This window comes from Marmota flaviventris, chromosome 16, assembly GCF_047511675.1.
Source record: "Marmota flaviventris isolate mMarFla1 chromosome 16, mMarFla1.hap1, whole genome shotgun sequence".
In the NCBI taxonomy this organism is placed as follows: domain Eukaryota; kingdom Metazoa; phylum Chordata; class Mammalia; order Rodentia; family Sciuridae; genus Marmota; species Marmota flaviventris.
The window spans coordinates 78213225-78240403 of record NC_092513.1 but is presented as its reverse complement, the minus strand read 5'-3'; the positions used below and the strand labels follow the sequence as shown (position 1 = coordinate 78240403).

Here is a 27179-nt window from a genome sequence, read left to right as displayed (position 1 = left end):
GTCCCGGCGGCCGGCGGGACGCCCAGCCCGCGCCCCGGAGCCTCCCGAGCCAGCCGCGCCGCAGCGGCAGCCGAGCGCCTCAGCCAGGCCAGAAGAGGAGGAGGGCGACGAGGTCCTCGGAGAGGACCAGCTTGCGAAGCGCGAGGAGACCCAGGTGCAGACGCGCTGCCTAAAGGGTGGTGGCGCCGGGCCCCGCGCCCCGGCCCGAAGCCTGAAGGCCGAGCGCGGCTGGCGGAGGGCGACCCGGCCCCTACGGCCAGCGGCATGGCCCGGGGCTTGGCGCTGCCGCGGCGGGCGACGCTGTGCGTCCGGGCCGTCTGGGCAGCTGCCGCGCTCCTGCTTTCCGCACCCGGGACCTCAGGTAAGACCCCGCGCGTCCGCTCGTGGCGCAGGCCGTGGGCTCGCGGCTCGCCCCTTCCTCCGTGGCTTTGGCCCCCGCCCCGCGCTGGCGCCCGTCCTCCGGAGCCAGGGGCGCCGGGCAGGGCTCTCCGCCCCGCGCCCGGCGCCAGGCTGGGCCCCGCGCCCCGGCCCGCGCCCCCGGCCGCCTGAGCTGGTTCCAATAAGCCGCGCTCTGCGGACGCTAAGTGTTTCCAGAGGCCGGGGGTGGGCGGCGTTGGGGAGCCCATCGCCGGGGCTCTCTGAAGGTGTGACCGAGCGAATGTGCGACTGAGCACGAGTGCGAGTCCGGGCCCTGGACTAGCGCGCGCAGAAGTGCCCCCTGGGACTCAGGACCCCACTCGGTCCTTCTTCCCGAAGTCACCCTTGCAGGGCACAGGAACCCCAGAACCCACGTCTGTTCCCGAGGCTCCTAACCCCAGGGCGGGCTCGTGGCCGGCGAGAGCTCGGGCTGGACCAAGCGCGGGGAAGCCGCTTTGGCGGCTCGCAACGCGGGGTCCCGACCCGGCTCGCTCCAGCCGCTTGATTGCAGCACGCGGCTTCCCTTTCGTGGGCTCTTGAGTCTTCCTCTCCCTCACCGTCTGGGGGTGGCCGAAGTGGCGTTTCTTGTGATCAGGGTTGGGGGCCCCCGCCGCATACCCGGACCCCAGGACCCCGGGAGGAGGCGAGAGGCTCGAGGGGCGGGGCGGTGGCATTTCCTTTTGGGCCAACTCTGACCCTTGGGTGCTTAGTACGGGCTCGACTGCGTGGACCCAGAAGTCGGTGCTGGGGGACCTGCCCGGGGTGCCCCTAGGAGGTGGCGTTGGTCCTCGCGGTGCCGACGCCGGGGGCGCCCGTGGCCGGATTCCGGGCACCCCGCTGATTTGGGGGATGGTGGGCGGGGCCTCTAGGCCCGGGAGGACTGGAGGCTGCGAAGGTCTGCTCCGCACACTCCCAGGGGATTCACTCTCCGCTTTCCTCCCGCACTCCTGCCGGCAGTGAGAATTAGGGGGCAGCTGCAGGCCGCGGGGCGCTCGGCTCTCCCCGCGTCCTGCCGCGAACCGCGCGCCCGAGGTATCCGGCCCGGCCGCTCTGGCTGGCCCAATGGACGCGCGGCCGCAGGCTGAGCCCCCCTTTCCTGGGGGGCGCTGGGGTTTAAGCAGATGCGGATGACGTCAACATTCTCGAGGACTTCATCTGGAAGGAGGTTTACATTTATATCGCTGTCCATTGAAGCATAAACCGTTCACAGTGCACGATGAACTAAGTAAGCCACTTTCCACGTTAGTGTCCTTCTCTAAGGACCTCTGTCGAGATTTCTGCATCCAACTTCCAGGACCTCCCCTGCAAGAATCCTCCTCCTCTCTACCACCAAGTGATCCTTTTGCTGGGGGTGGGAAGGGGTGGGGCTTTGAACAAGCTGCCTCTCGAGTGCGGTGGTGGTGGCGCACCCTTTGCTGACGGCCACGCGGTGGTTGATTGCCCTGCAAAACTCCGCCTTGCTAACCGTGTGGCTGGGGGGAGGTTTTGCTGTAGAGAGGGATTCGAGTGGGTGATGAGGAAGGACGATGCGTCCATTGCTTAAATCAAGATTGTAACAAGGATAGGAAAGTCGCTTGCATTTCGGGAGTAGTTTAAACACCCCCATATTCCAGTCGAAAGTGAGGACTAATGAACAAAGCCATCCAAGGGACATTTTCTTTAATTTCTGAACCCTTTTTCTAGTGATAGAATACTACTCGAGAGGGGGAAAAAGTAGGATATAATTCTTTTCTTTCTGAACTGCTAGGTTAACTGAAAGTCCCAAGAATATGATGATTTCATATTTAAAATATGAATACAAAGTTATTTGATTACAGGAAATTGTAGGTGTTCAGTATCTAATCTGAGCATGTTTTGTCCACGAAGTGATTTACTATTCAGAAACATCAAAAGATTCTAAAATGATATCTGAGTTCTTACTCTACATTTTTATAGGAAGAAAATGTCTTCCTAAGAAGACAAATATTTGATGTGGTACCATATTTTCTTCCTTTAGAGTCCTCTTTCCTTTCATGGACAGTGCAATGTTTACTTCTGGCTCAGATCCCTGGAGTGATGGTCATAATAAATGATGATAGTGACCCATCTAGAATGAAATAAATGAAAACATATTGTATAAGAAGACTTTGAGGAAAGAGAAGTTTTTGTGTATATAGTAAGCAACATGTTTTTCTTATTATGGCGGTGTACCCAGCAAAGGTCTACACATTTGAAATTTTTCAGTTTCTAATAATGTGATCAATTTGAGTCCTGGTGTCCGTTTGAGAAGAATGTCATCCTGACACCTGAACACTATGAACTATGGCGGACACTGTAATTAAGGGGCTGCACTTTGTCGTTTGAAGGCTGACAAGAATTATTTTTAATATTTTTTAATATTTCATGTGCAAGAAAGCAACCTGGGTTTTAAGATGCTCATTTTCCATGGGTACTGTTGGGTGACAGCGTCTGCAGATTTATGAGGCAATGTGCATTGACATTTCTATTTTTATTATCAAGCATTTTTCCTGTTGTTTATTCACAGTGCAGCTGTAATTGGTGTCTGCGTGTTCCTCTCTATTATGGTGTGACTTGCAGTGAGTCACTTGTTGCCCCCAAACGTTCAGCCCGGTCTTAACCTCAGGAACTTTTGAAGCCCAGGAGAGCCTGAATTTTACTGGGCTCTTTCCTTTGGAATCTTTCTTTCTGAAGGCAGTGGAATTAGATATGCAAGAGTAAGGAGCAACTTCTCTGACAGGTAGGGAAGATTAATCCTTCTTTAGTAAGATTTCCGCCAGAGAACTGTTTGCATTCCACGGAGAGGGAGAGGCCAGGATGGGAAGAGTTATCATTATCATTGAAATGAGAACTGGGTGTGAAGTGCTTGGGTGATGGCAGGACCTGGCTAGTCTGACCAAGTGCTGTAAAATTTGTGGACTCCTTGTTAGTCTTTTTTCCTTGGAGGGTTCTAATTATGTAATTCCAGGTTGTATATCAGGGACAAGAAAATGCACTGCTGTTGCCCCTGCCCCAGGTTTATAACCATCCTCTTAAGATGAGGCAGGCTTCTGGTGTGTGTTTGGCCCGTCCCCTGGAAACTTGGAGAGGGAACTCTAGTGGGTACTGTCTCTGCCTCCCTCCCTCCCACGTGGTAGAAAGGCTAGGTTGCTCACCTTTGTATTCACCTTGCTATTTCCCACCAGGGCTGGCTCTTCCTTGTACTCGTCCATTGGTGGTAACTCTGTTCCTTGTAGAGAAAGTTGTCGTTAGGATGTGTCCTTCTTCCGGAACCCTGTGGTGACCTCCAAGCGGACGCCTGAAATACCACTCACAAGCAAGGTTTCAAAGCAGAGGAACCCTGGGGCTTGTTTTGCGGAGAAGGCATTGTCGGTGAGGTCTGCACTTTGATTGATTGTCCCTCAGTTGCATGGCCAGTAGCAGTTTTGTGAAAGGACTTTTGGGCCAAAAGGACTAGTTAGGAAAACATTGCTTTGGGCTCTTTGGTTTTCCATTGTTCCACTCCACCAGCGAAACCGGAGAGTTAGATCAGGGGTAGAAGGGGCTTCTCCGGTTTTGGAGTAGAAATCCAAGGAGCGAGAGGAGCTGCAGCCCATTAATTATGGCTGCAACCAGCGGGGGTTCTGTACCCGCCTCCTTTTTCTAGCATGTATTTATCTGGTTTTATGGAGGAGCTTGCCAAGTTGGAAACAAGGGCGGGACAGCTCTGCTTGCATGTGCAGTTATCGTAAAAACTGTCTGGGATGTAATCTGTTTAAAATCATATTAACAAGAGTGGCCAAAGAGTGATTGAACAATGTTGGGAATTTTCATTAAAGCTTTTCCAAAACAGGGAATTGTGTTGGTGTGGTTTGCACCATTTATGGGATTTCTTGCGGGGGGCGGGGGGGGGTTCTTTTAAGTTCTAACTCTGAAAGAACAACAACAACAAAAATCAAAAGGCAAAAGGAAGGAAATAATTACGGAAAAATTTAACTTAATTCGACTAAGTAGCTTGTCCTTTAGAAGGTCTTAGGTTCCAGTGGGAAGTGGGTGTGTGTGTCTTTAATTGGGTTGGAATGAGCTTCAGTAAGCATGCTGTCACTTCTGATATGCTATCAGGGGAGAATGTGGCTGCTGCTGGAGTCCTTCATGAGTGGGGGAGGGTCGTCCCCCCCCCTACAAATCCCCAGTGCTCCCAGCCTAATGGTTTCCACACCCTCCTGGAGGGATGGTTAACACAATGTGCAGTTAAATTACAGAAACATTTTGGCCTGAAATCATTGCAGACTTTCATTGTGGAATATGGTAGCTGCTAGGCACATGTAGCTATTTAAAATTAATTGAAATTAAAAGAAATAATGCATTCAATTCCTTTACCTTACCGGCCTCATTTTCATTTTAAGTAGCCACAAAAAAAAAAAAAATCTCTGGGATTTCCATGGGCATTGCATTGAATTTGTGGGTCACTTTGAGGAATATTAACATCTTTATGGTGCTATGTGTTCCAGTTTGAAAGCACAGAATGTCTTTCCACTTATTTATATCTTCTTTAAGTCCTTTGCTTCCATGATTAAATCCATTCCTGAGTGTTATATTCTTTTCTGCTGCAATTGTAATTGAGGCATTTTCTTAATTTCTTTTTTTTTTTTTTTTGGATTGTTCATTTAGAGAAATGCAAAAACTGATTTCTGTGTGTTGATTTTTCTGTCCTGTAAGTTGGCTCAGTTTGTTTATTAGCTCAGAATGCATTTTTGTGGATCTTATTCTATATGTAAGATCATGTTATCTGTCAACAGACAACTTGACTTCTTTTTCCCCAATCTGGATGCTTGGTATTGTTCTTTTCTCTTGCCTAGTTGCTTAGTCTAGAACTTTTAGTATTGTGTGGAATAGAAGTGTTGAAAATGGGCACCCTTTTTTTTGTTCCTGATCTTTGATAAGTTTTCAGTCATTCACCATTGAGTGCGATGTTAGTGTTGGCCTTTTTCTATGTGGTCTTTATTATGTCCAGTTAGTTTCCTTTTATTCTTACTTATTCCCCTATCTTCTTTGTGTTTTTTACTTTTGAAACATGTTGATGTCTTATGGGTTCAAAAAGAAATTAAGTCACTACAGATGGCAGGGAAACTAAAACTGGGTGCTAGCAAATACATAAACATTACAGTTTTAGAAAGGAATAGAGGACCACGTTTGATGGGATGAGGTGAAGGAAGGAAGAAACTGAGATCAAGTAAGCCTTAGATTTGTGGCTGGGTAGCCTCAGTTTATAGACCAGCTGCCATCTGAAAGCAAATCTTGCAATTATCTGAGTAGTTCGTATTTTTATAGTAGTGTCAATATAGCAGTTCTGAAAGTATCATGTATGAATTACAGGATTTGGTGATGAGAATTGTGATGATAGTGTTGGCTCTAGGGTTCTCATTGAAGAAGACACAAATATGGAACGAGGGATGGCAAGAAAGGATATGGAGGGATTGGCTTGGAAGTGGAGGGATCAGTATAACTCATGATTTCATATATTCGCATATGTGTGCATATATGTATATGTAAAACATTGAATTCTATACACAACAGCTATTTCCTGCACCTCCATAACATTGAGCCTTCTAGTTTGTAGATCTGTGTTTCTGAGCACTGCTGCATGTTAAAGGAGCTAGTGTGTCGTGGAGAAATGACTGCTTATGTGACTGCCACAGGAAAAATGCAAGTTGAGCTTGGAAGAAAGCGAGTGGGTGATCACAAGTGACGAGGCATGTCAGGTGTACAGGGGGCTGGCTTGAAGGAACTCCAGTGGCCCTATGTGGGACCACGAGATCATTGCAGGAAAAATAAGCATGGATTGTTTATGGAACAAAAAAGGAATCCATGATTCAAAGTTGATATTAAGTCAGTAAATATGCATATGAGTTTCTTAAGACTTTCTTAATAAAGTACCCCAAACTGGATGACTTAATAGACATTTATTCTCCTATAAGTTCTGGAGGCTGGAAGTCCAAAATCGTTGTGTTAGGAGGGCCTGGTCTCTAAGAAGACTCCAGGGGAAGAATTCTGTTTTGCTTCTTCTAGTTCCTGATGGCTCCGGTGTCTTTGGCTTGTGACCACATCTGTCTGATCACTGCTTCTGCCTTCACATGGCCTTCTTCCCTGGGTGTAAATGACACCGGTCATTAACTTAGGGTTCACCTTGATTCCAAGGTGATTTCATCTTGAGTTCTTTAACTTATTAGTTCTACAAAGACTATTTCCAAACAAAGTCACATCTGAGGTTCTGAGTGGCTGTGCGTTCTCCAGGGACCCTTTTTAACTCACTACAAAATAGAAATAAATGGGGGAGTTGGGGAGGCTAGGGCACTTCCATAGAGCAAAATGTCCCACTAATAAAGGTAGACAAGTTGGAAAAATTGAATTTTGCAATGATAATTATATGGAGGATCATGACTAAATACGTTCTGAAGAGAGCAGACAGCCCTTTAGTTGGGTGATCCAAGTTAACATCAGGAGTTCAGGCAGACAGACACTGATCCAGCTGGGGACCAGAGCCCAGATGTGATCATGAGCAAAAGTGGCAAGGCTAAGAGGAAGGGCATTTTTGTCAACAACTGGCCTGTACTACAAATTGTCAATTTGTGTTGTGAGAGGCAAAACAGCTCAAGATGGGTCCAGCTGAAGGGCGAGGCAGCCAAATGCAGCTGTGCTGGGGAGAGGACGTGCTGCTGTGGGTGTTATTGGAACTGCTGATGAAACCGGAAGGTGGGTGAAAAATATCAAAAAGTGTCGCTCACGTTAGCTTTCCTGGATTTCTCAGTAAGTAAGGGAATGTCCTGGCTTTTAAGAATTACACACCAAAATGTAGAGGGATCCAGGGATTTGAGGTCTGCATCCTGTTCTCAATTCAGAAGCTGAAATGTGTGCCTGATATTCTGAAGCCTGATATTCTGAAGCCCTTGGGGCAAGATGCAAAAATGTATCCAACCTGAGGAGGAGTTTCAGTGGGGATTCTTGCAACTTCTCCATCAACTTGAAATTATTTGAAAATGAATTAAAAATGGTAAATGATACAAATGTATGGCTGTTGAAAGGTGTGAAGCTTAGCACATTCTTTTAGAAGAAAGACTCAGATAGTTAAGATTTTATCAGGGACTGGGGGAGGGGCAGGATCCAGGTGCCTTTAAGGGACTGAAACATCTCAGTCTTATTGTCTGGATGGCCAGAACTTTAACTTTGCTTTTCCCCCTCACCATTTTTATCACAGAAAACTCCCATATATTTAAAGTTAGAGTATTACAGTGAATTTGCCCTGATCTGAATGTTTGTGTCCCTCCAGTAATCATATGGGGAAACTGCCACCCAGTGTGATGGAGTCAGGAGATGGTACCTTTGGGAGGTCCTAAGGGTTCCACCCTTTCCTTGTGCTCTTAGAAACGAGGTTGAAGGGAGCCGCCTAGGCCTTTTGCCTTTCTGCCTTCCTTCAAGTGAGGACACAGAGTTTTCCCCCTCTGGGGTCCTATTTGGAAGCAGAGAAGCAGCTCTTAGCAGACACCAAATCTACCAGGACCTTGACCATGGACTTCCCATCCTCCAGAACTGTGAGAAATACATTTCTATTCTTCAGAAGTTACCTAGTCTGTGATATCTGTCACAGCAGCAGGAATAGACTAAAACAGAACACCCATATATTTTTTGCCTGGCTTCAATCAATAGTGACCACATAGTGTTGTTTGTTTTCATTTCCCCTGGCCAGCTGCGTGGGTCCCAGGCAGCATCTCCCCCCACCCCCTAAATGTGTCAGAATTAAGTTTGGAAATAACTTTTTTTTTCCCAAATAATCCTGCACTGCAGTCACAGAGCAACGTCAGCCCCAGTCTTTCCTGTGTGATAGTCAAGTCCTCCTCGGTTTTCCGGCATCTGGAAAGGGCCCTTCGCTCCGGATTCACTCACAGGGCATCCCCTTTACCTTGGTCTTCCCAGTCTTTGTTCTTCTCCCTGCCCCTACTCAAATCGTTCTTTAGCCACACCCTGGGATTCCCTCGGGCTTTGAATTCCAGAAAGCGCTTTTTTTTTTTCTTTCTGCGTTTGTGTGGCCCCTGGGTCCTGGGCACACAGCTTGGGGCTCCTGTCATGGGTGCTGAGAGTGTCTCTGGCCCCGCCCCGCCAGGTCTTATTCTTGCACACAGGTGTAGAAAAGCTCAGCTCAGCCTTGGCTGCTCCGGGCCTCCCGTTTCCCTTCTCCCTAGAGCTGTCTTTTGGTGGGCACTCCACCTACTACCTCCGGGAGAAGCGCCCCGAAGCCGACCGTGGCCCGGGCCATTCTCCATCAGAATAAACCCAACATTAAGGTGGAGAAAGGAGAGAAGAAGGCATTTTAGCGTTCAGGGGTGTTCCTCCTCCACTTTTCCAACAACAACAAAATACTCAATTTTCTGCCTGTGGATGTGAAGGTTTTGACATCTCCCTTGAAAATTCAGGCTGTGGGTGGAGAGAGTGTGTGCAGCTAGGAGAACAGATGAAGCGGTGGACTTCCAGAACCCGCAAAGAGCTCCTGAGAAGGGCCGGGGTGTAGGTCAGTGGCAGTGCTTGCCTAGCAGGTGCCAGGCCCTGGGTTCTGTCTCTAGCACCACAAGAGGAAAAAGGAAAGGAGGGGGGTTAGAGTAAAGGTACGGTCAGGTAGGCTGCAGAAGAATACATACAGGGGCTGGAGTTGTGGCTCAGTGGTAGAGCATTTGTCTAGCATGTGTGAGGCCTTGGGTTCAATTTTCAGCACCACATATAAATAAATGAATAAAATAAAGGTCCATCAACATCTAAAAAATATTTAAAAAAAAAAAAAAAAGAATACATACAGAAGGCCACCGACTTATAGGGAAAATTTGGCCATGTCATCAAGAAATTGTCTATTTGAAAACAACAATCCAATGCTCTTTTTTTAAAAAAAATATTAGTTGTCAACAGACCTTTATTTTATTTTATTTATTTTTTGTGGTGCTGATAATCAAACCCATGAGTTACAACCCCAGCCCCCAATGCTCTTTTGACTCCTCCAACTGGCTGATGTCGGAAGTAAGTAGGGGGTGTGTAAACCTCAGTGCGGCAGTGTGGCATTGTGGTGTGTAAATTTCCCCTTTTAGGGCCACTTGGCAAAGTTTATTAACATTTAAAATCACATATTCTGTGGTCTGCTGAACGGTACATGAGCTGCTCATGGTGCATGCCATTGGAATGGTGCAATTTTGGAAAAATCTACCTGTCTGAATGGGAGCTAAATAAACCACACACCTTCTCAGCTGTGGGTTAATGTGTAGCAGTTAACGTGAATACAGAAACCAGCGAGTGCTAATGAGGGAGATTTCAAAGAGGTTCTCTTCTGGATGGGAGAAAATCAAATTATACAAAGATAGGTGTGCACTGCATATCATTGACTTAGTAACTCCTGCTTCTCTCCTATTTCTACATTGGTTCTCACTTCAAGAATAAGACCTTAAAATAGCTGTCATCCCAGCTACCCCGGAGGCTGAGGCTGAAGATTCAAGTTCTAGGTCAGTGAGACCCTGTCATAAAAATTAAAAAAAAAATAAAAAAGGGATGAATGAGGATGTAGCTCAGTGCGTCTGGCCCTGGGCTCAATTCCCAGTACTGGGGGAGGGGCACTTCAGTGGGGGAGGGGCTGCCTGGGGAGGGGAAGAGGTCGGTTCCTCTCTTAACTGCAGTTGTCTATTTACGTATTTATTCTAACAAGGAGGCTGCATTCATATGAGAATAAAAAAGATTCAGGGTCTTTTGTACCATTTGTACCTCCGAGGCCTAGTGATCCCCAAGTTGTACCCTTCCTTTAAACTTCCCAGGGAAAACATTTATCTCTACAAGCTGGAATGCAGTGGGCCCTTCCCATCTGCAGATTCAACCAACCGCAGATGGGGGAGAGGGAAAAAAAAAGACTTTCAGGAAGTTCTAAAAAACAAAAATTGAACTTGCCACACACTGAGTCCTGTGTGGAATCCATATGAATAAAACGATACGTAAACAATCCGGAGGTGATTGAACTCTGCAGGGAGATGTGTATAGTTTATGTGCAGTTCCGCTGTGTTTTGGAAGGGACTTGAACATCCGTGGATTTGGGTATCTCAGGGGCCCTGGAACCAGTCCCTTGTGGATGCTGGGGGATGACCAATGAGTAGGGGGCCGCTGACATAGTAGGTGCCTCTCCCCCATTGTCTTCCACCTTGCTTCATAAAAAGCCCTTGTCCTGACCTGAGGGGACGGTGAGGAAGAGGTGGGATCAGTTTGCTGAGTAGACCCTGGCAGTTCCTAAACTCACTAGGGGCGCATTTGGATCTTTGGGGCAGCTGAACAGTTGGGGAAATGGAGGGATGCAGTTGCAGGAAACTTGGCTTGGCTAGTTCCGTGGGTTTTCAGACTCCCCACTGGGGAGTCTGGGCTTTGCAAAGTGATTGGTGCACACTCCGTTTTAGACGTACTTAAAGTTTTCTGGAAACCCTCCATACAAGTTAGCTTCCAGCCAGACCAATACTGTGTCCACAGGCATCTGTGGATTTAGCTTGTTTTACTGCGGACCAAAGTAGCCATCTTTGTTTAGTTCCAGAATCCCAGAGTTTATTCCATAAACTTGAAATACTTTTACCTTGTGTAACTGGCCACAAGAATCTGAATCTTCTTGATATTCTGACATTAAAGCAAATTAAGGGAAATTTAAAAGAATGTGGATGTGGAAATAGAGGATTAGAGGTGTCTTTCGAAACACAGTTTGCAGTTTTTATGGCGATTAAGACAGAGCTACATTTTGACTTTTTCATCAAGAGAATACTATAGTGTTACTATATGTGTTATTATAATGTTACTAGAGTGTTATGTGTTGAATTGAAGCCCTCCTGAGAGGAGAAAAAAAAAAAAAAAGATATGTTGAAGTGCCAATTCCCAGTACTTTAGATCATGATCTTAATTGCAGAAAGGGTTTTTACAGAGGTGCTAAATTAAGATGAGGTCTTTAGGGTGGACACAGATGCACTCGCATGTGGAGGGAGGTGATGTGAAAGAAGGTACTGAGGGTGACTCCAGGGAACAGGGCTGTGTAAGCCAGGAATGTGGCCTGACACTGTCTCCCTAAGCAACCTCTGAAGGAGGCAGCCCTGTCAACTCCTTGATCTGAGGCTTGCGATCTCCAGAACTGTGAGACGGCAGATTCCTGTTAAAGCCTCCTGGGTCGTGGTACTGGCTATGGTATCTGTCATAATCCCTTTTTTGATGTTATTATATCAGAAGACTGCAGCTCAGTGGGAGAGCTGGTGCCTGGCATACAGAAGGCCCTGGGCTCCATCCCCTGTATCTGCTCCCCACCTACAAAAGAGAATAAAGGATAAAGGATTATTTGGCTCATGTTTCTGGGGGTTGGAAAGAACATGGTGCCGGCATCTGGTGAGGGCCTTCTTGCTGCATCATAACTCAGCACACGCATCATCTGCTGGAACAGAACAAGTGTGCCAGCTCAGGTCTCCTTTCTTCTTAGAAGACTACCAAGGCCATCATGGGGACCACACCCTCAAGACCTCTTCTAATCCTCCCAGAAGCTCCACTTCCAAATGCCATTGGTATATAACTTTGGGGATTAAAATTTCAGTGCTTGAACTTTGGGGGATACGCTCAAAACACAGTGAACTTATGCGTGCATGCACACACACACACAAACACACACACATAAGCGCCTGCTCAGCTGGTACTGCTTGCTATGGGTTTTACTTTTAGAGTTTCTGTATAAGAATGTACTTGATCAGACGGTTCCCCTGAAGTGTGGCTGGGTGCTTGGGCTCTGGGGAGGAGAGCTGACTGACTCTGGCCCCCAGCACTGGTCCCCCCCACCAGGGCCAATCTGGCTGGCAGAGACATATGTCTTGTAGAGCAGCTGCGGCTGTGGGCAGGGACTTCAGTATGCCCCAGCCCGACATGGCATCACTTGGCATTAGAGGGCACCTCCGTTTTCCTGGAGAGCATGTCATCCTGTGCTCACCGTGGCAGACAGTGGGGGCCTCTGCTTTCAAGGCCTGTTCTCCAGAGGTCGTTGGTCAACTGTCCATCTGTCCCTGAACCTTCCTCTGGCTTTTTGCTGGGGAGAGAAGGGCCTTGATTAGGTTTGGGGACTTTGATTGGGGGGTGTGGTTCCACAGTGGGGATCTCCCAGATGTCATAGCCGAACAGGTGGCTCCCAAGGCCTAGCTCCCTGATGCCAGTATCTCTCTTCTCTACTTGTCTTTTGGCTTTTGCTTCCTTTACAGCGTTCTGGGCAAAAGCAAAGACAAAAGCCAACAAAAGCAGGCATCCTTACCAGGGTGGGATGGAGGGGCTGTCAGCCTGTGTGATTTGGGGACTGTCAGCCTGAGTGATTCACGCGGGACCTGGAAGCCTCTGAAGTAGGGGCAGACTGGACATCTGGGAGTGGGAGCAGAGAGGAGGCCTGGGCTCCCCGGGAGACCCTGGCAGCTCCACAGGAGGCAGGAAGCTTTGTCAGGGAAGGAGTTCTTGGAAGTGCATTTCTTTGTTCTTTGCATTCAGAGGAGGCTTCACCCAGCTCTGTCCTGTCTTTGAAAGCAAAGAGGCAGCCAGTAGAGAAACGTGTGGGGTTGGGTGGGCATTTGGGCCTCCAGCTTTTGTGGAAACCCCCAGGGGAGGGGAGCAGGGGTGCTTGGCCAGTGCTCCTGGGAGAGGCACTGATGCAGGGCAGCCTTGGGGTGCTGGGGTGCACCCACGGGGCTGTGATCAGAGGAGGAATTGGTGATATGCATATTGAGGTTGTTGGCAGGAACCAGGTGGTCTCTGGGGACTTAGGACTGGAGGTGTTTTTTTTTTTTTAAACATATTTCAGTTTTTCCTTCGCTGTTGGCAAGATTCAGAATGTTATCTTTTTACCTGGAAAATTTTATTTTAGAAATAAAATGACATCTTCAATTTCTTATAGAAGAAGGAAAATCCATGGTTTCGCAAGGCACAGCCCAATCCCAATTACCCCTCATTAGTGAAGGGTTGTATATGTTTTCAGAGTTCAAATAAGTTTCATTTTCTCTCTCTTTTTGCTATTATTCTAAATGTTGGCCTCATTTATTTTACTTTTTAAAGAAATTATAATTACAATTAAAACCAAAATAGTCTGTTTTTTTTTTTTTTCTGCTTAAATAACCCTACATTTCCGAGTTCTAAAAGCTGGGGTGATTTAAAAACAAGCTAAAACAAAACAAAAAAAAAAAAAAAAAAGAAAAAGAATGTAAGCCAGTGGTAGATATAAATTGAGCTGCACAGGATTAAGTTTTTAAAAATGTTCTTCGTAATTCCTTTTTTCCCTAGCCAGAGGCCTGCTTTGAACTTGGTGTGTGTCAGGGGCAAGAGGGTCCCTGTGAGGCTGAGAGAGCTTTGGCTTGAGCCAATTATTTATTTATAAGTTTTTATCTTTTTTAAAAAACATTACCGTGTGGAAACCCCTCACCATACATTACTTGCATATTTTCTGTCCAAGAAGTCCCTGCTGGCTTTGGGTTATGATCAAAAGAGATTTCATTTAACTTTTTTCTGAACTGTTTTAATTTTATATCAGGGTAATATAGTTAGATTTATTTATTAGTTGATTAAGTAAAAAACCAAGAAAAACCAAAGCAAACCAAAAAACTTCAGTAACACACACACACACATAAAAACTGAGAAAGCTGTAAAATGAAGAGCCCTTCTGGCCTCTCACCTCCTTCCCATACCTTCTCCCCAGGTCCACATGCTTCATTCTGAACCTTTCCTGGGCACCCCTCCTTGTCTGTGTGTCTCCTTTGTATGATTATTTTTTAAAAATATTTGTGTTAAGATTCACATACTAAAAAATGAACTGTTTTAAAATGGCTTTTAGTCCATTCACGGTATTATGCAGCCATGACTGCTGTCTAGTTCCAGAACCATTTCATCACCCCCAAAGGAAGTCCCCTACCCATTAGCAGTCACTTTCCAACTCCCCTCCTCCCCTTTCCTCAGTCTCTGGCAAACACTAATCTACTTTCTGTCTCTGTGGATTTGCATGTTCTGGAAATTTCATCTAAATGGAATCATGCACTATGTGACCTTTTGTACCTGGCTTCTTTCACTTAGCATGTGAGGTTTTCAGTGTTCATCCACATTATAGTGTCTTTTATTTGTTTTATACAGTGAGAGCATCTCAATACATACCGAATTGAAGTTTGCTGTTTTCTCATTACAATAGTTATAAATCTTTCTGTATTAGTTCATTTCAGGCTACCTCATTAAAAAAAGAAGCATTGCTAATATCTGTGATTTGTAAATGTATATAATTTATTTCACTGATCTATAGATGGGTTTTAGGTATTATGTAAAACAGTTCTGCAACAAACATCTCTAGACATTTTTTTTTCCTTGCACTTGTATGAGTATCTGTGGAATTAATTCCCAGAAATGAAATTTCTTTGTCCAAGTTACTACAAGGTATTCTTATCTGAGATGCCTGGGATCAGAGCTGTTTCACATTTTGGAATATTTGCATGTACATAATGAGATAAATGAGATATCTTGGGGATGGGATCCAAGTCTCAACATGAAATGTATTTATGCTTCATATATAACTTATAGGCATAAACTGGAGGTAGTTTTTCTTTCTTGCTTTCTAGCCCCCCCCCCCCCCCCCTTTTATTTCTTTGGAGCTGTATATTGAACCTAGAACCTTGTGCATGCTCTCCAAACGTTCTACTGCTGAGCTATGTCCCCGGCCCATGAGAGTAATTTTATATAGTGTTTTTGATGTGCCAGTGTTTTGAAAATGACCTGTCACATGAGGTTGGGTGTGAAATTTTCCACTTGGGCATTGCTTAAAAAGTTTTGGATCTTGGAGCATCAGATTATGGATCTTCAGATGAGGGATGCTAAGCCTATGTAGCTGGGTTTTTGATAGAGTCTGCAGAAGGTGGTAGCAATTTATGCTCCCAGCAGCAGTTCCTGAACTTCTCAGGTTTTTCCAGATCCTGGCCAACCCTGGAAATTACAGGCAGCCTTGAGGAGTTCGAAAAATAGAAATCATATCTGCATTTTGTACAAGGGACTCATTTTAAGTCAATTGTTCCTTTCTCTACTAATTCCCTATTAGTTCTCAATTGTCTCACCAATTTCTACAGGTATTTCTAGGAATGTTGAGTCATTTTCTAAATCATATGAAATTTTTTTTTTTTTTGTCTCAGCTTGTCCTTTGACTTTAGGAATGAGATTTGTTCCCATAAAGTTTAAACTTTTATAGCATCAAATTAAGTCAGCTTTTATTTTATGTATTTTGAGTTTTTAATCAAACATTAAAATCCCATTGCCACGCTATTTTAAAAAAAAGTTATCCTTTTGGGGGGAGTTTCTGTGATTTTATTTTTTATAGTTAAGACTCTGGCTCGTATAGAATTTGATTATTTATTTATGCTGCTGCAGATTGAAAGCAGAACCTTGAACATGCAAACAATGTGATCCACCACTGAGTTGCCCCAGTTCCTATGTGGAATTAAGATACAACTTAATTCATTCTCCTTAAAAAAACGTGAGTCCCTGAAATCCTGTATTGTATAACCTATTCTTATCCATAATGTGAAAAATTTATTTTCCCCTTTCTGGTATAAAAATCCCAGGTCAGTTTGGTGTTATTTCTGGAATATTTGGTTTCTATCTCTTTTTAATTTACCATTACTTTGTAAACTTTAACATTTTTGTTGTTAATCATATATTCATTTTCCCCAGATTTTTATTGACTAATGCCACTTGTCTTTCTAGACGAATCTTAGAACAGTTTGATAATAAGTATGGCAAGTTCTCAGGGGTATAAATTTTTCCTACGAAGGTAGCTTTGACTCTGGCTTTTAGAATGTGTTACATAAGGCATAAGGTTTTCAGTATTATTATTCTCCAAATGGTCTGTGATCTCAGTTTTTCTTTCTTCCGTCATTCAAACCTTTTAAATAAGAATTTTAAATATTTCTAAGGTGTCACTTTGTAGTTCCATTGCATTTTGAGAGTGTGATCTGCTGTATTTTGGTTTGGGGAGTTAGAGTTTTTCTTTTTTGGAGGCTTGAAATATAGTTATGATTTATTATATCCCATGGGAACTTAGATGTAATCTCAGGGAAGAGCAATCTTGTATGTTAGGTAGTTTAGTTTTACTGTATCTTTACTCATAGGTTTTGTCTTGATCTGCTCAAGATAAGAAGGTGAGTTAAAGGTATCCTGTGCTTCTCTGATTTTACTTTAAATTTTATATTCTGTTTTTGGATACTGACGTTAACTACGTAAGCTAACGACATTCCTGTCGGGACTTTTACCCATCGTCATTTTAAAGTCTCCCTTTTTACTTCCAGTTAAACCATGTATTACATTCCTATTATGATTCTTCCCACTTTGGTACAGTACCTGGGATTTAAAATTTTTTCTATCTTCTAGTTGTTTGAAGTCAGACATATTAAATAGAACACATAGTTTTATTTAGGTTTCGATCCTATCAGTTTGTATTTTTCTTTAAGATATTAGTTTTTTTTCTTAGTTACATTTATTGAAGTGACATATTTAGCCTTAATTCTGTTGTATTTTGGGATATATTTTCTGTTTTTAGTTTTTTTCTCTCTTTCCCTTTTTGCTTAATTTATTTTCTTTAACTTTTAATTTTTTTTTTTTTGGCAGTGGCACTGGGGATTGAGCCTACGGGCTACCTATCTTTATTGTTCTCCTCCTCCTCCTCCTCCTCCTCCTCCTCCTCTTCTTCTTCTTCTTTTTTTTAATATTGAGACAGGGTCTTGCTGAAGCTATCTTCAAACTTGTGATCCTTCTATCTCAGCTTCCCCAGTGGTTGGGATTACAGGCATGTGCCACCACACCTGGCTGTTTTCTTTAACTTTACATAAAACTTTGATGTAAAATACCTGTCAGATTAAATGACTAGAAAGTTAAAAAAAAAAAAACAATTATTAAGGATTATTATGAATTCTCAGAATTCAGCATCTTCATCCCTTGTCCTGTTAACAAGCATTCCACATCCGTTTCTCTTGAGAAGTGTGTTGAGTTTGCAGATGAAATCTTCCTTTATTTTAGTTTCATTTTTATTTATCATACCTTTGAATGCACACTCATTCCTCAGTATCTTTGGGAGATGGGTTCCAGGACTCCCCTAGGTACCAAAGGCCGCAGATGCTCCCCTATGTGGAGTGTAGTATTTGTATATAACCTGTGCACCTTGTTCCAAATACTTTAAATCAGCTGTAGACTATCTGTAATACCTAGTACAATGTAAATGCTGTGCAAATACTTGTTACATTGTATTGTTTAGGGAATCCTGCTAAGAAAACATCTATATATGTTCAGTCCAGACCCAGCTTAAAACACTGTTTTTCAGCCTGCTGTTGTTGGGTGGAGTCATTGGATGCTGAACTTGTAGATGCTGAAGGCTGACCATGTTTCTGTTCTGTTCTTCAGGATTATGGCTTTTAGTTTCCTGTGCCTCAGCTTTGGTACTCAACGGTTCTACCCTTTATCCTTTTTTGGGTGGGGGTACTGGGGATTGCACTCAGGGGCACTCACCCACTGAGCCACATCCCCAGCTGTATTTTGCATTTTATTTAGAGACAGGGTCTCACTGAGTTGCTTAGCACCTTGCTTTTCTTGAGGCTGGCTTTGCATTCACGATCCTCCTGCCTCAGACTCCTGAGCCTCTGGGATGACAGGCGTGCAACACTGCCGTTTATTCTTGATGTCCTCTGACTTGGTGGTTTTCAACCTTGTCAGCACGAGGAATTCACTTTTGAAGCTTTTCATTATTCTGGGGTGGGGTGCAGGCTAGGTGTAGAGTTTTCCAGGGGATTTTAATGGTGTGCAGGATTTGGGAATCTCTGCTTTTCTGGGGAGAACTTTAAAAAGGAATGGTGGCTGGGTTCCCCTTCTCCCTGCTTATGATCCTAATTAAATCTTCCCGGGTGTGGTGGGGCATCCAGATATTTTAAAGGGTACCGTTCAGTGTGGTGTGCCCAGGGGGCTGAGCATGCACTGCCTTTGGATGCACATCTGGGAATGTAACAAGGTGAATGTATTGACTTTCTTCATCCTTGTTGGGACAATTTCCATGGGGACTGTGTCGATCAGCTTTGTGTCACTATAGTGAAATCCTTGGCACAGGCTACTTGGGAGGTAAGGAAAGGTTAATTTTGGCTCATGGCTCTGGAGGTTCGAGTCCAAGATTGGGTGGCCCCATTCTTTGGCCTCTAGTGAAGACACAATATGGCGGGAGTGTATGTTGGAGCGAGTGTTCACATCTGGGACCAGATGTTCTGCTTGGAGGGACTGCTTCCAGTGACATAAGACCTCCCTCCAGGGCCGCCTCTTATAGGCTCCACACCTGTGGGTGGCACCACCAGGGAGGGACCAGGCCTTTAACACAAAGGCCTTTGGGGACACTCATCCAATCCATGGCAGGGACCAAAGAATTTTAGTGCCACAAAATTCTTTGGAGTCTTTAAATATCCCTTATCGCAGGCTGTGGCTTCAGTGCCTTGATCTTGTGTGAACTTGGCGTCGCAGGAAGATGTTGCCTCTCTCCTCCTCAGGATGAAGTTGTTTTAGGATTCTCTGTAATTGTAAAGCATTTGTCATCTGGGGGAATCCAGGCTGGCTGCTGGACAGGCCTCAAAGCTCCCATGGTCTCTTCAGTGTGGTACTTTTAAATTTTCTTCAGTGGCTGCAAGAGTGTTTCTCAAAGTGGGTTTTCCTGAGCACCTCTCCTTTGGGTTCTTCACTGAAGAAAGGCTCCAGGGTGGGAATGTTTGGGAACCAGTGCATGCAGTTTTAAAAAGATTTGACTCAGTGTAGTGGTACATGCCTGTAATCCCAGTGGTTTGGGAGGCTGAGGCAGGAGAATTGAGTTTGAGGCCAGCCTCAGCAATTTAGTGAGGCCCTAAGCAACTCAACGAGACCCTGTCTCAAAAAAAAAATAGAAAGGGCTGGGGATGTGGCTCAGTGGTGAAGCGCCCCTGGATTCAATCCCTGGTACCAAAACAAACAAACAAACAAAAAAGCGAATATATATATCCCTACACGTTTTTATATTTTATTTAGAGGCGGGGCCTCACTAAGTTGCTGAGGCTGGCCTCGAACTCGTAATTCTCCTGCCTTAGCCTCTGTAGCTGCTGAGATTACAGGTGTGTGGCACTGTGCCCGGCTTTGCTTTTAGTTTTTAAGACTGTTTGCCACATATAATTCTATGGAGCGCGTTTATTCTTGTGTTAGGGGAAATTTGGATGTGGGGTTTTACTCTTTCTGAATCTATGGAACTACAAAAAGCCTGTCACTCTCCCATGCAGGGACTCAGAGCCCAAATGTACTTGCTGGATTGCAGGAACCTAGCCGTCTGCAGAGGAGAGCATGATGTTATCCAGGGCTGGTTTCTTTCTTTGTGTGTGTGTGTGTGTGTGTGTGTGTGTGTGTGTGTGTGTCAGTCTTTCTGTTTAAAACTTACAGCCTGACATACTGATGGCTTTTGATATTCTGTCTTCAATATTTATTGAACTAGCTGTGAAGACTTAGCAAGGTTCATGATGTGCAGACCCTCTGTCCTCTCTGCCAACTGCCTCTTAGAGTCAGAATCAGTTCCCAGCACTTCATTGGTGTCAGGTTCTGCTCTGTACTCCTCAGACTAAATCGCCCTAGTAGTCTTCTGAATAGCCTTTGAGGGGAGGGGCTATTGTTAGTTCCTTTTACAGATGAGGAAACTGAGACAGAGAAAGAGGTACAGTAGTCCTCCCTTATCTGAAGTTTTCTTTTCTGCAGTTTCAGTTGCCAAAAGTCAATCTCGTTCCAAAAGTATTAAGCGAAAAATTCTAGATATAAATCATTCCTGAGTTGTAAATTGTGTGCCATTTTGAGTAGTGTGATGAAATTTCATGTCATCCTGCTCCATAATACCAGGACATGTAGCATCCCTTTGTGTGGTATATATAGCATGACCAGTGTATCCGCTCAGTATACACGACCCACCCATTACTAACTCAGTAGCCATCTCAGTTATTAAATCTACTGATGAGGTATTGCGGTGCTTGTATTCAAATAACCTTTATTTTATTTAATCATGGCCCCAAAGCTCAAGAGCAGTGATCCTGGCAATTGTATTACAGTATTATAATTGTTCTATTGTATTATTGGTCATTGTTGATTCTTTACAGTGCCCAATTTGTAAACTAAACTTTATCGTAGGTATAATGTATAGGAAAAACTGTACGTGTAGCGCTTGTACTACCTGTGTTCAGTTTCAGGCATGAATGTATTCCTGGGTCTTAGAATGCCTTCCTTGTACATAAGGGTGGGGGGCTACTATTGCATGGCTTGGCCAGAGTCTGACCCAGCCTGGGTCTGGCAGGAGCAGTTTGTCTTTCTCAGACCAGACTTTTCTTTGTTCCAGTGGCCCACGGACCTCTCCCTCCCCTTCCGTGTCCCGTGGGTGTGAGCAGGGGCCAACACTGGAGCCTGATGTGCCCTCTTACCTTTATGTAGTCTCCAGGGCTCAAGCCACACTGTGGGGATGAGGGTGTCTGTCCCTCGTTGCCGGGTTCCTGGTAGCCGGCCCTGGGGTGACAAGGGCAGGGGACTGTTGGCTGGTAGGGATGCCTGGAGACAGGACTGTGGCGTGGTTGGTTGGTTTGCAGGCGAAGGGAGGCCAGCCCTTTGCTGCCTCTGCGGTTTGCTAGATCAGGAAGGAGCAGTCTCTTCCCAATTAGTGGACCACAGATGCCACCGCATCAAGAATACGCAACAGTTGGCCCCGGGGTGAGCCAAAGCCAAGTGGACAATGACAGTATCTCAGCAGAGAGCAGGCGGAAGTGGGGACAGAGGTGGCCCCAGCGCTTTGCCTCTGGCCCCTTGGTCTGAGTTCCTCAGGCTTTTGGAACTCAGCTGGATAGGACTCCTTGCTGCTCCAGGGTTGGCGAGGAGGTTTTCTGGGGACGGGAAGCACAGGCCACTGAATCACACTGTAGTGGATTTGGAGCAGTGTTCAAAGCCACTGAGGGTTGCGACCACCAATGAATGTAGGGTCCTGGTTTCTGCGGGAGATGTTTGTCTCCAAAGGGCTGCTCCCGGGGACACTGTGACTTCTGACCTAGCTGTGGCCAGAACACAGTTCTGGTTTTCGCAAAAGGTTTATGGTCTGAAAAAGATTCCTTGGCTCTGCTGGATGGAGTCTGCACTGGGAAATGGGGTGGGAAAAAAAAGTGGCATTTCACTAAACTCAGTGATAGAATACTTTACAAAAAGTGTGCATTATTACTATTATTATTATTTTACTTTTTAAGATTGTGATAACATAAGTACTATAAGGTGGACCGTCTTAACCATTTGGGGGGTGCAGTTCAGTGACATTAAGTCCATTCACACTGATGGGAAATCGTCACCACCTGCATCTCCAGAGCTCTTTGCATTTTGCAAAACTGAAGCTCTGTCCCCACGAGTTCCCCACTGCCTCTCCCTCAGCCCCTGGCAGCCTCCATTCTGCCTTCTGGTCGGGCAGAGCACATGGAAGCAGGCTCCTTTCTCCTCCCCAAGAGGAAAGGCGGTTGGCATTTCTCTCCCACAGGTCTGCCACTGTTGAATTCCAGGGCGCCGTCACACCTCTGGGTTGGCCCTCAAATTCTGTCCTGTGAACAGGGCACCATGCACACCCTTGGCAGGCATTTCTAGCCCTAGGCTTGCTGTTATCCTCAATTAGAGCCCCTGTCGATGGCTGGTCTGTAGATGTTGTGCCATCCGAGAAACTCAGGTATGTGTATGCATTTTGCGTTGGGGAAGGATTAGGAACAGGAAATTGGGAATTGAGGCTTGTTCAGAGACAAGTGATAAGTTTGAGAAGTGGATATTTGTGCAAGGCACCAAAAGCAAATGTGGGCATGCGCATGCACACACACCTTCACACAAACACACACACACACACTCACACACACACACACACACACACACAGTGACTCTCTCTCTCACATGATTGGTGGCCAAGAGCATCACTGGGGACTTGCACCCACAAGCTCACCTGAACGGGCCTGTGGTCTCCTGGGCTCGGGCTGCCTTTGTGGAGCAGGCTGAACACTGTGTCTCAGGGAAGTGCATTTTTGAGGGCCGTATAGGTCGGGGTGTGTGAGATGAGTAGGTGCTGGGTGCTCTGGGGTGTCTTCCTGCAGCAGACCAGCAGCATCCCTATCTCCTGGGAGCTGGTTAGAAATGCAAGTCCGTGAGCCAGCTCAGAACTGCCTGAATCAGAAAATTTGAGTTGGGACTCACAGTCTATGTCTGATGCATGTAGAGTTCAAGGTCCACTCGTTGTGGTTCCAGGAGTGGGCCTGGGACAGGAGGTGGCTGGCAGTGACCATTAGCCTTAAGGGTGTCTGTCATTCTGCAGCGAGGGGTTAAAACTGTCACCAGCCTCCTCTGGCTTCTCCCTGTGCACACAGGGCCCAAGGTAGAAGGCTGGCCACTCCCCAGCCTAACCACAGGGTGCCTGGTGTCAGGGTGGGGACAGAGCAGAAGGGAAAGGGCTGGTCAGCATGGAGGACCACCTACCTAGGGGACCCAAGAACCCATCCCCCAGAGAATCCAGCCACAAGCCTTTCCTCTACAGTATGCGGAGAAGACGAAAGACTTCGTGGTCGGGTGGTGCAGTCGGAGTGTGGGCTGGAACGTGTGAAAGTTGAGCATCCCTGAAAGCCACCCAGGTGGAGTGGCCCCTCCGTCACTGTGGCTTCCGCAGCTGCTGGTTCCGCCAGCCGTGGATCATGGAGACAAATATTGCATCTCTACTGAATGTGTGCAGACTTTTTTTTCTTGTCGTTATTCCCTAAACAATATATTTAAACAACTATTTGCGTAGCATTTATGTTGTATCCGGTGCTGTAAATACTCTAGAGGCGATTTCAAGTGTGTGGGGAATGCGTGCAGGTTGTGTGTCAGCTCTGTGCCATTTAACATAAGGGCCTGGAGCACCCGGGATGTTTGCATCCCTGGGGGTCCTGGGGCCAACCCCCCTGTACCCTGATTCTCTCTTTGGCTCTCAGGACAGGACCCACAGGAAGACAGCTCACCTAACCCTTTTACTACCTGAAGGACAGCATCCAGTGCTCCTCCATCTCTGGAAACCACTGAGCGACTTGGGGAACTCAAAATCCCTCCGATCCAAAGATACTGAACCGTGGAACAGCCGTGGAGTTTCCACACATGCTGCTTTGCGTGACGTTATTTGCAGTGAGCCACACGTTCATAAGCACTTTAATAAAAATCATGCCTGTGGGTTAAAGTGCTGCAGTCAGTGCTGCCAACCTGAAATAAATTATGAGATATCAGTTGCCAAGGAAGAATCTAATATTTTTGGTCCGTTAGTGCTTTTTAGTGTGAATTTTAGGAAGAAAGCATTTGTTCAGACTTTGGTACTTTTCCTCAGCCCTTGATCTGCATAGCTTTGCTTACCAAGTCTTCTGTTAACCAACGGCAAATTCTTTTGTCTTGGATGTTTCTGGAAAGCACTCTCAGGATGACCAGGGTGTGTCTTGTCTTAGAACTGCGTTGTCCAGTAGTTTGCCATGTGGTTATTTCCATGCACAGGATGATCCCTGAATTCTTGGGTGCTAACTATTTAGTAGAGTCACCGCACCTCCTTTCTTTCTCGGATTGTGATCAGTCGTGACTTTGTTATTGTTTCTTCTTTAGGAAAGCTGTTGGCTTGAGGGGGAAGTTTCGTGTAGAGATGGAGCTGTGTTGGGCGGGGTCTGCTCAGTGGCATTGGGGTGGACAGGGCCAGCAGAGCAGGGGCGGGGTGAGCCCGTGGGGAACGGTGCTTGGAGAGGTGCCGGGGCCCTGTGTGCACCCAGAGGAGGGCAGTTGGCTGAGCCGCTGGATCAGATCGGAGGGCAGAACCACACGGCCCGTGGAGCTTGACGTGAGAGGGCATGTTAACCCTGAGGCATTGACAGGTTTCGGAAAAGATTTCCATCTCATGGTTTGTAAAGACATTCTTTAAGGAGAACAGCATTTGCTCTGGACATCCAACGGATGGTGTGTGGCCTGGTTCTCGTTTCACTGCGAGGAAGTTGGGAACGGGCCACAGAATGTTTCACACACAGTGTCCTCAGTTCTCTTTGGGTTTACCTAAGCGGTGAGAGTGCTGATCACATGGTCATTCACCGTTAATTATTTTTGGAAAACCAGCCAAACTTTTTTTTTTTTTCTTGTTTGTCTGTGCTGGGGATTGAACCCAGGGACACTTAACCACTGAGTCAATCCCCAACCCTTTTATATTTCATTTAGAGGCAAGGCCTCACTGAGTTGCTGAGGCTGCCTTTGAACTTGCGATCCTCCTGCCTCAGCCTCCCGAGCTGCTGGGATTGCAGGCCTGGGCCACCTCACCCGGCAGCCAAACTGTTTTTCACACCAACTGTACCATTTTGTAGTCTCACCCCAGTGTTTGAGGGTTCCACTTTATCTACAGCCTCAACAATGCTTTCTAAATAATGACCCTTTTTTGGGGCGTGAAGTGGCATCTTGTGGTTCTGACTTGCACTCCCCTGACGGTTGGTGATGTTGGACGTCTTTCATATTTGTTGTTCATCCATATGTCTTTGTTTGAGAAAAGTCTGTTTTCTTTCTTTCCTTCTTTTATCATCATCATTTCACTCCATTTACTTGTAAGGACGGAGTGTCACAGTTCCTCTGAGGTTGTCAGAGAGACCTGCGGAGACCTGGGGCTTGAGCCCAGGGTCCTGAGGAATGTCCTCGTCCTGCTGTCTGTGTGTTTTGACTTCCTGGCCTCCCAAGTCTCTGCAGGCCGTCCCCAGCTGGATTCTGCGTTCCTCCTGCCGTATTCCATACAGATGAATGAGCACAGTTGCTTTTTAGTTGGAATCCACTTTTAACTTCCCTTTTAGTAAAGAAAGACAGTTTTACGTGTTTTCAGGCCACAGTACCCACTCTTTGGATGGCAGGTGGAATTCTTGGTTCACTTTGTCCTGAAGATCACACCGAGCGCTCTTACCCTTGGTGGGAAAGTGACAGTGCTTTCCCTACCCTTATTCCTGGGGCTGACCCCATGCCACGGTGTCCACAGTGCGAGTGTCCACTCTCAGGAGGTCTGAGGCTTGGCCAGTGTCAGCACCGCCCGGCTGACCTCAAGGTTAGCTGACTCCTCGTTGGTGTGTAAAGTCCCACACTTGGCGGTGTTTTGATCAGCTCATGAGGCGCCCCAGGGCCCGTCCCTGAGTGTCAGGGGCCACGTTCGTGGGATCCTGTTACTTTAGAGCTCTCCTGGGTGGGTCCCTTAGTGGTTCCCCTGCTTTTGTCTGTGATTCTGTCCCCTTTGGACACACCGTCCACTTGAACTTTTTCGGTGGGTGCGGTTTCGCCTGCTCTCCAGCCCAGGGCGGACCTCCTTGGTGGCTATATGGCCCAGGTGTCTGGAGGCCCCTGAAACACAGCCAGTATTCAGGCGATGTCTGCTGGAAGAGTGAAATGCCACTTGAACTTTGTCCCCTTTCTCCTCTGTGTGTCTAATGTGGTAAAGCGTCATGTTCGTCCTCAAGTACAAACCAGGACCTTCTGTCAGGGAAAAAATAATCATCCCAGTTCCAGAAATTTTGAACGAGGCAGTACGTTATATGTACACGAATATTCAGGTCTTAGTATACTGTGGGGATCTCCCGTGTCATTGAATGAGGGTCTGATTCTTTTTAACGTCTTATCACTTATCCGAAAGGGGAGGGAAAATATCTCCCCCAAATTCCATTCCACCCAGTGTCCTCCTGATTTGGGGGGTTGAATTGGATTCAGGTGCTGTCCTCTGGGGGCAGGGTCGAGATGGGGTAGACGTGAGCAGGGTCCGGCTGCTCAGAGTGGCTGTGGGCTCTTTTCTTGCCACCCACGGGGTGCACATGGGTGACACCTTTCCTAGGGTGGACTGGAGCCTAAAAACTGTGGATTTAGTGCATAATAATGTATCAGATTTGTTTTGTGAGTGTAACACATGCATGAAGGTATTAACAGGAGAAACTGAGGCAGGGGGTAGGTGTGCCGGTGTATGTGAACATTTTAGTTGGAGGTTCAGTTTTCCTGAACCTAAATCTAAAACTTCTCTAAAAATTAAAAAACCTATTCAATAAAAAAAAAATCTGGTTGAATAAAACCAATTCAACTTTCTTAGATCCTCTTTAAAAATAACAGCAACAGCTTTATGATTCACATCTGATGAAGTTCACTACTTTGAAGCGCCTGACTCCGTGGTTCTCTGTATATTTATAGAATTGTGCAACATCACTATAGCCCATAACAGGACACTGTCACTGCCCCCCAAAGAAACTCTGTATCCATTGAACAGTCGCCTGCCTTTCCCCACGTCCAGCAGCCACCAGTCGGCCTCTGGCTCTGTGCATTGACTTATTCTGGATATTTGCTATAAATAGGATCATCATCACAACATGGGGCCGTCAGTGATCACTTCTGTCACTCAGCATGGTGTTCTCAAGGTTCACTCAGGTGGTATTGGTATCAGCACTCCATGCCTTTATAAAATTATAAAAATTGTTTATTTTGGGACAGTTGTAGATTTACAGAAGAAGCTCAAGGCGGTACAGAGAGCCTCGATCCCCCCCATTCCACGCCCCTGTGCGTTAGCATCAGGTCACACACTTCTCAAACTGCTGTCCTTTTTCTGTTCCAGGGTCCCACTCAGGCACAGCATTGGGTTTAGTTGTCACGTCTCTTCA

At 46.1% G+C, this 27179-nt stretch overlaps 1 protein-coding gene across 1 annotated transcript in view; it reads left to right on the top strand.

Annotated features, from left to right (window-relative positions):
* The first annotated feature begins 264 nt into the window (after positions 1-264).
* Ror2 (receptor tyrosine kinase like orphan receptor 2) overlaps positions 265-27179 on the top strand; it is a 215218-nt gene continuing 188303 nt past the window's right edge. Inside the window, exon 1 of the mRNA XM_027955426.2 lies at positions 265-361. Within this exon, the coding sequence (XP_027811227.2) occupies positions 265-361 (97 nt within the window). The remainder of the gene's footprint in view (positions 362-27179) is intronic.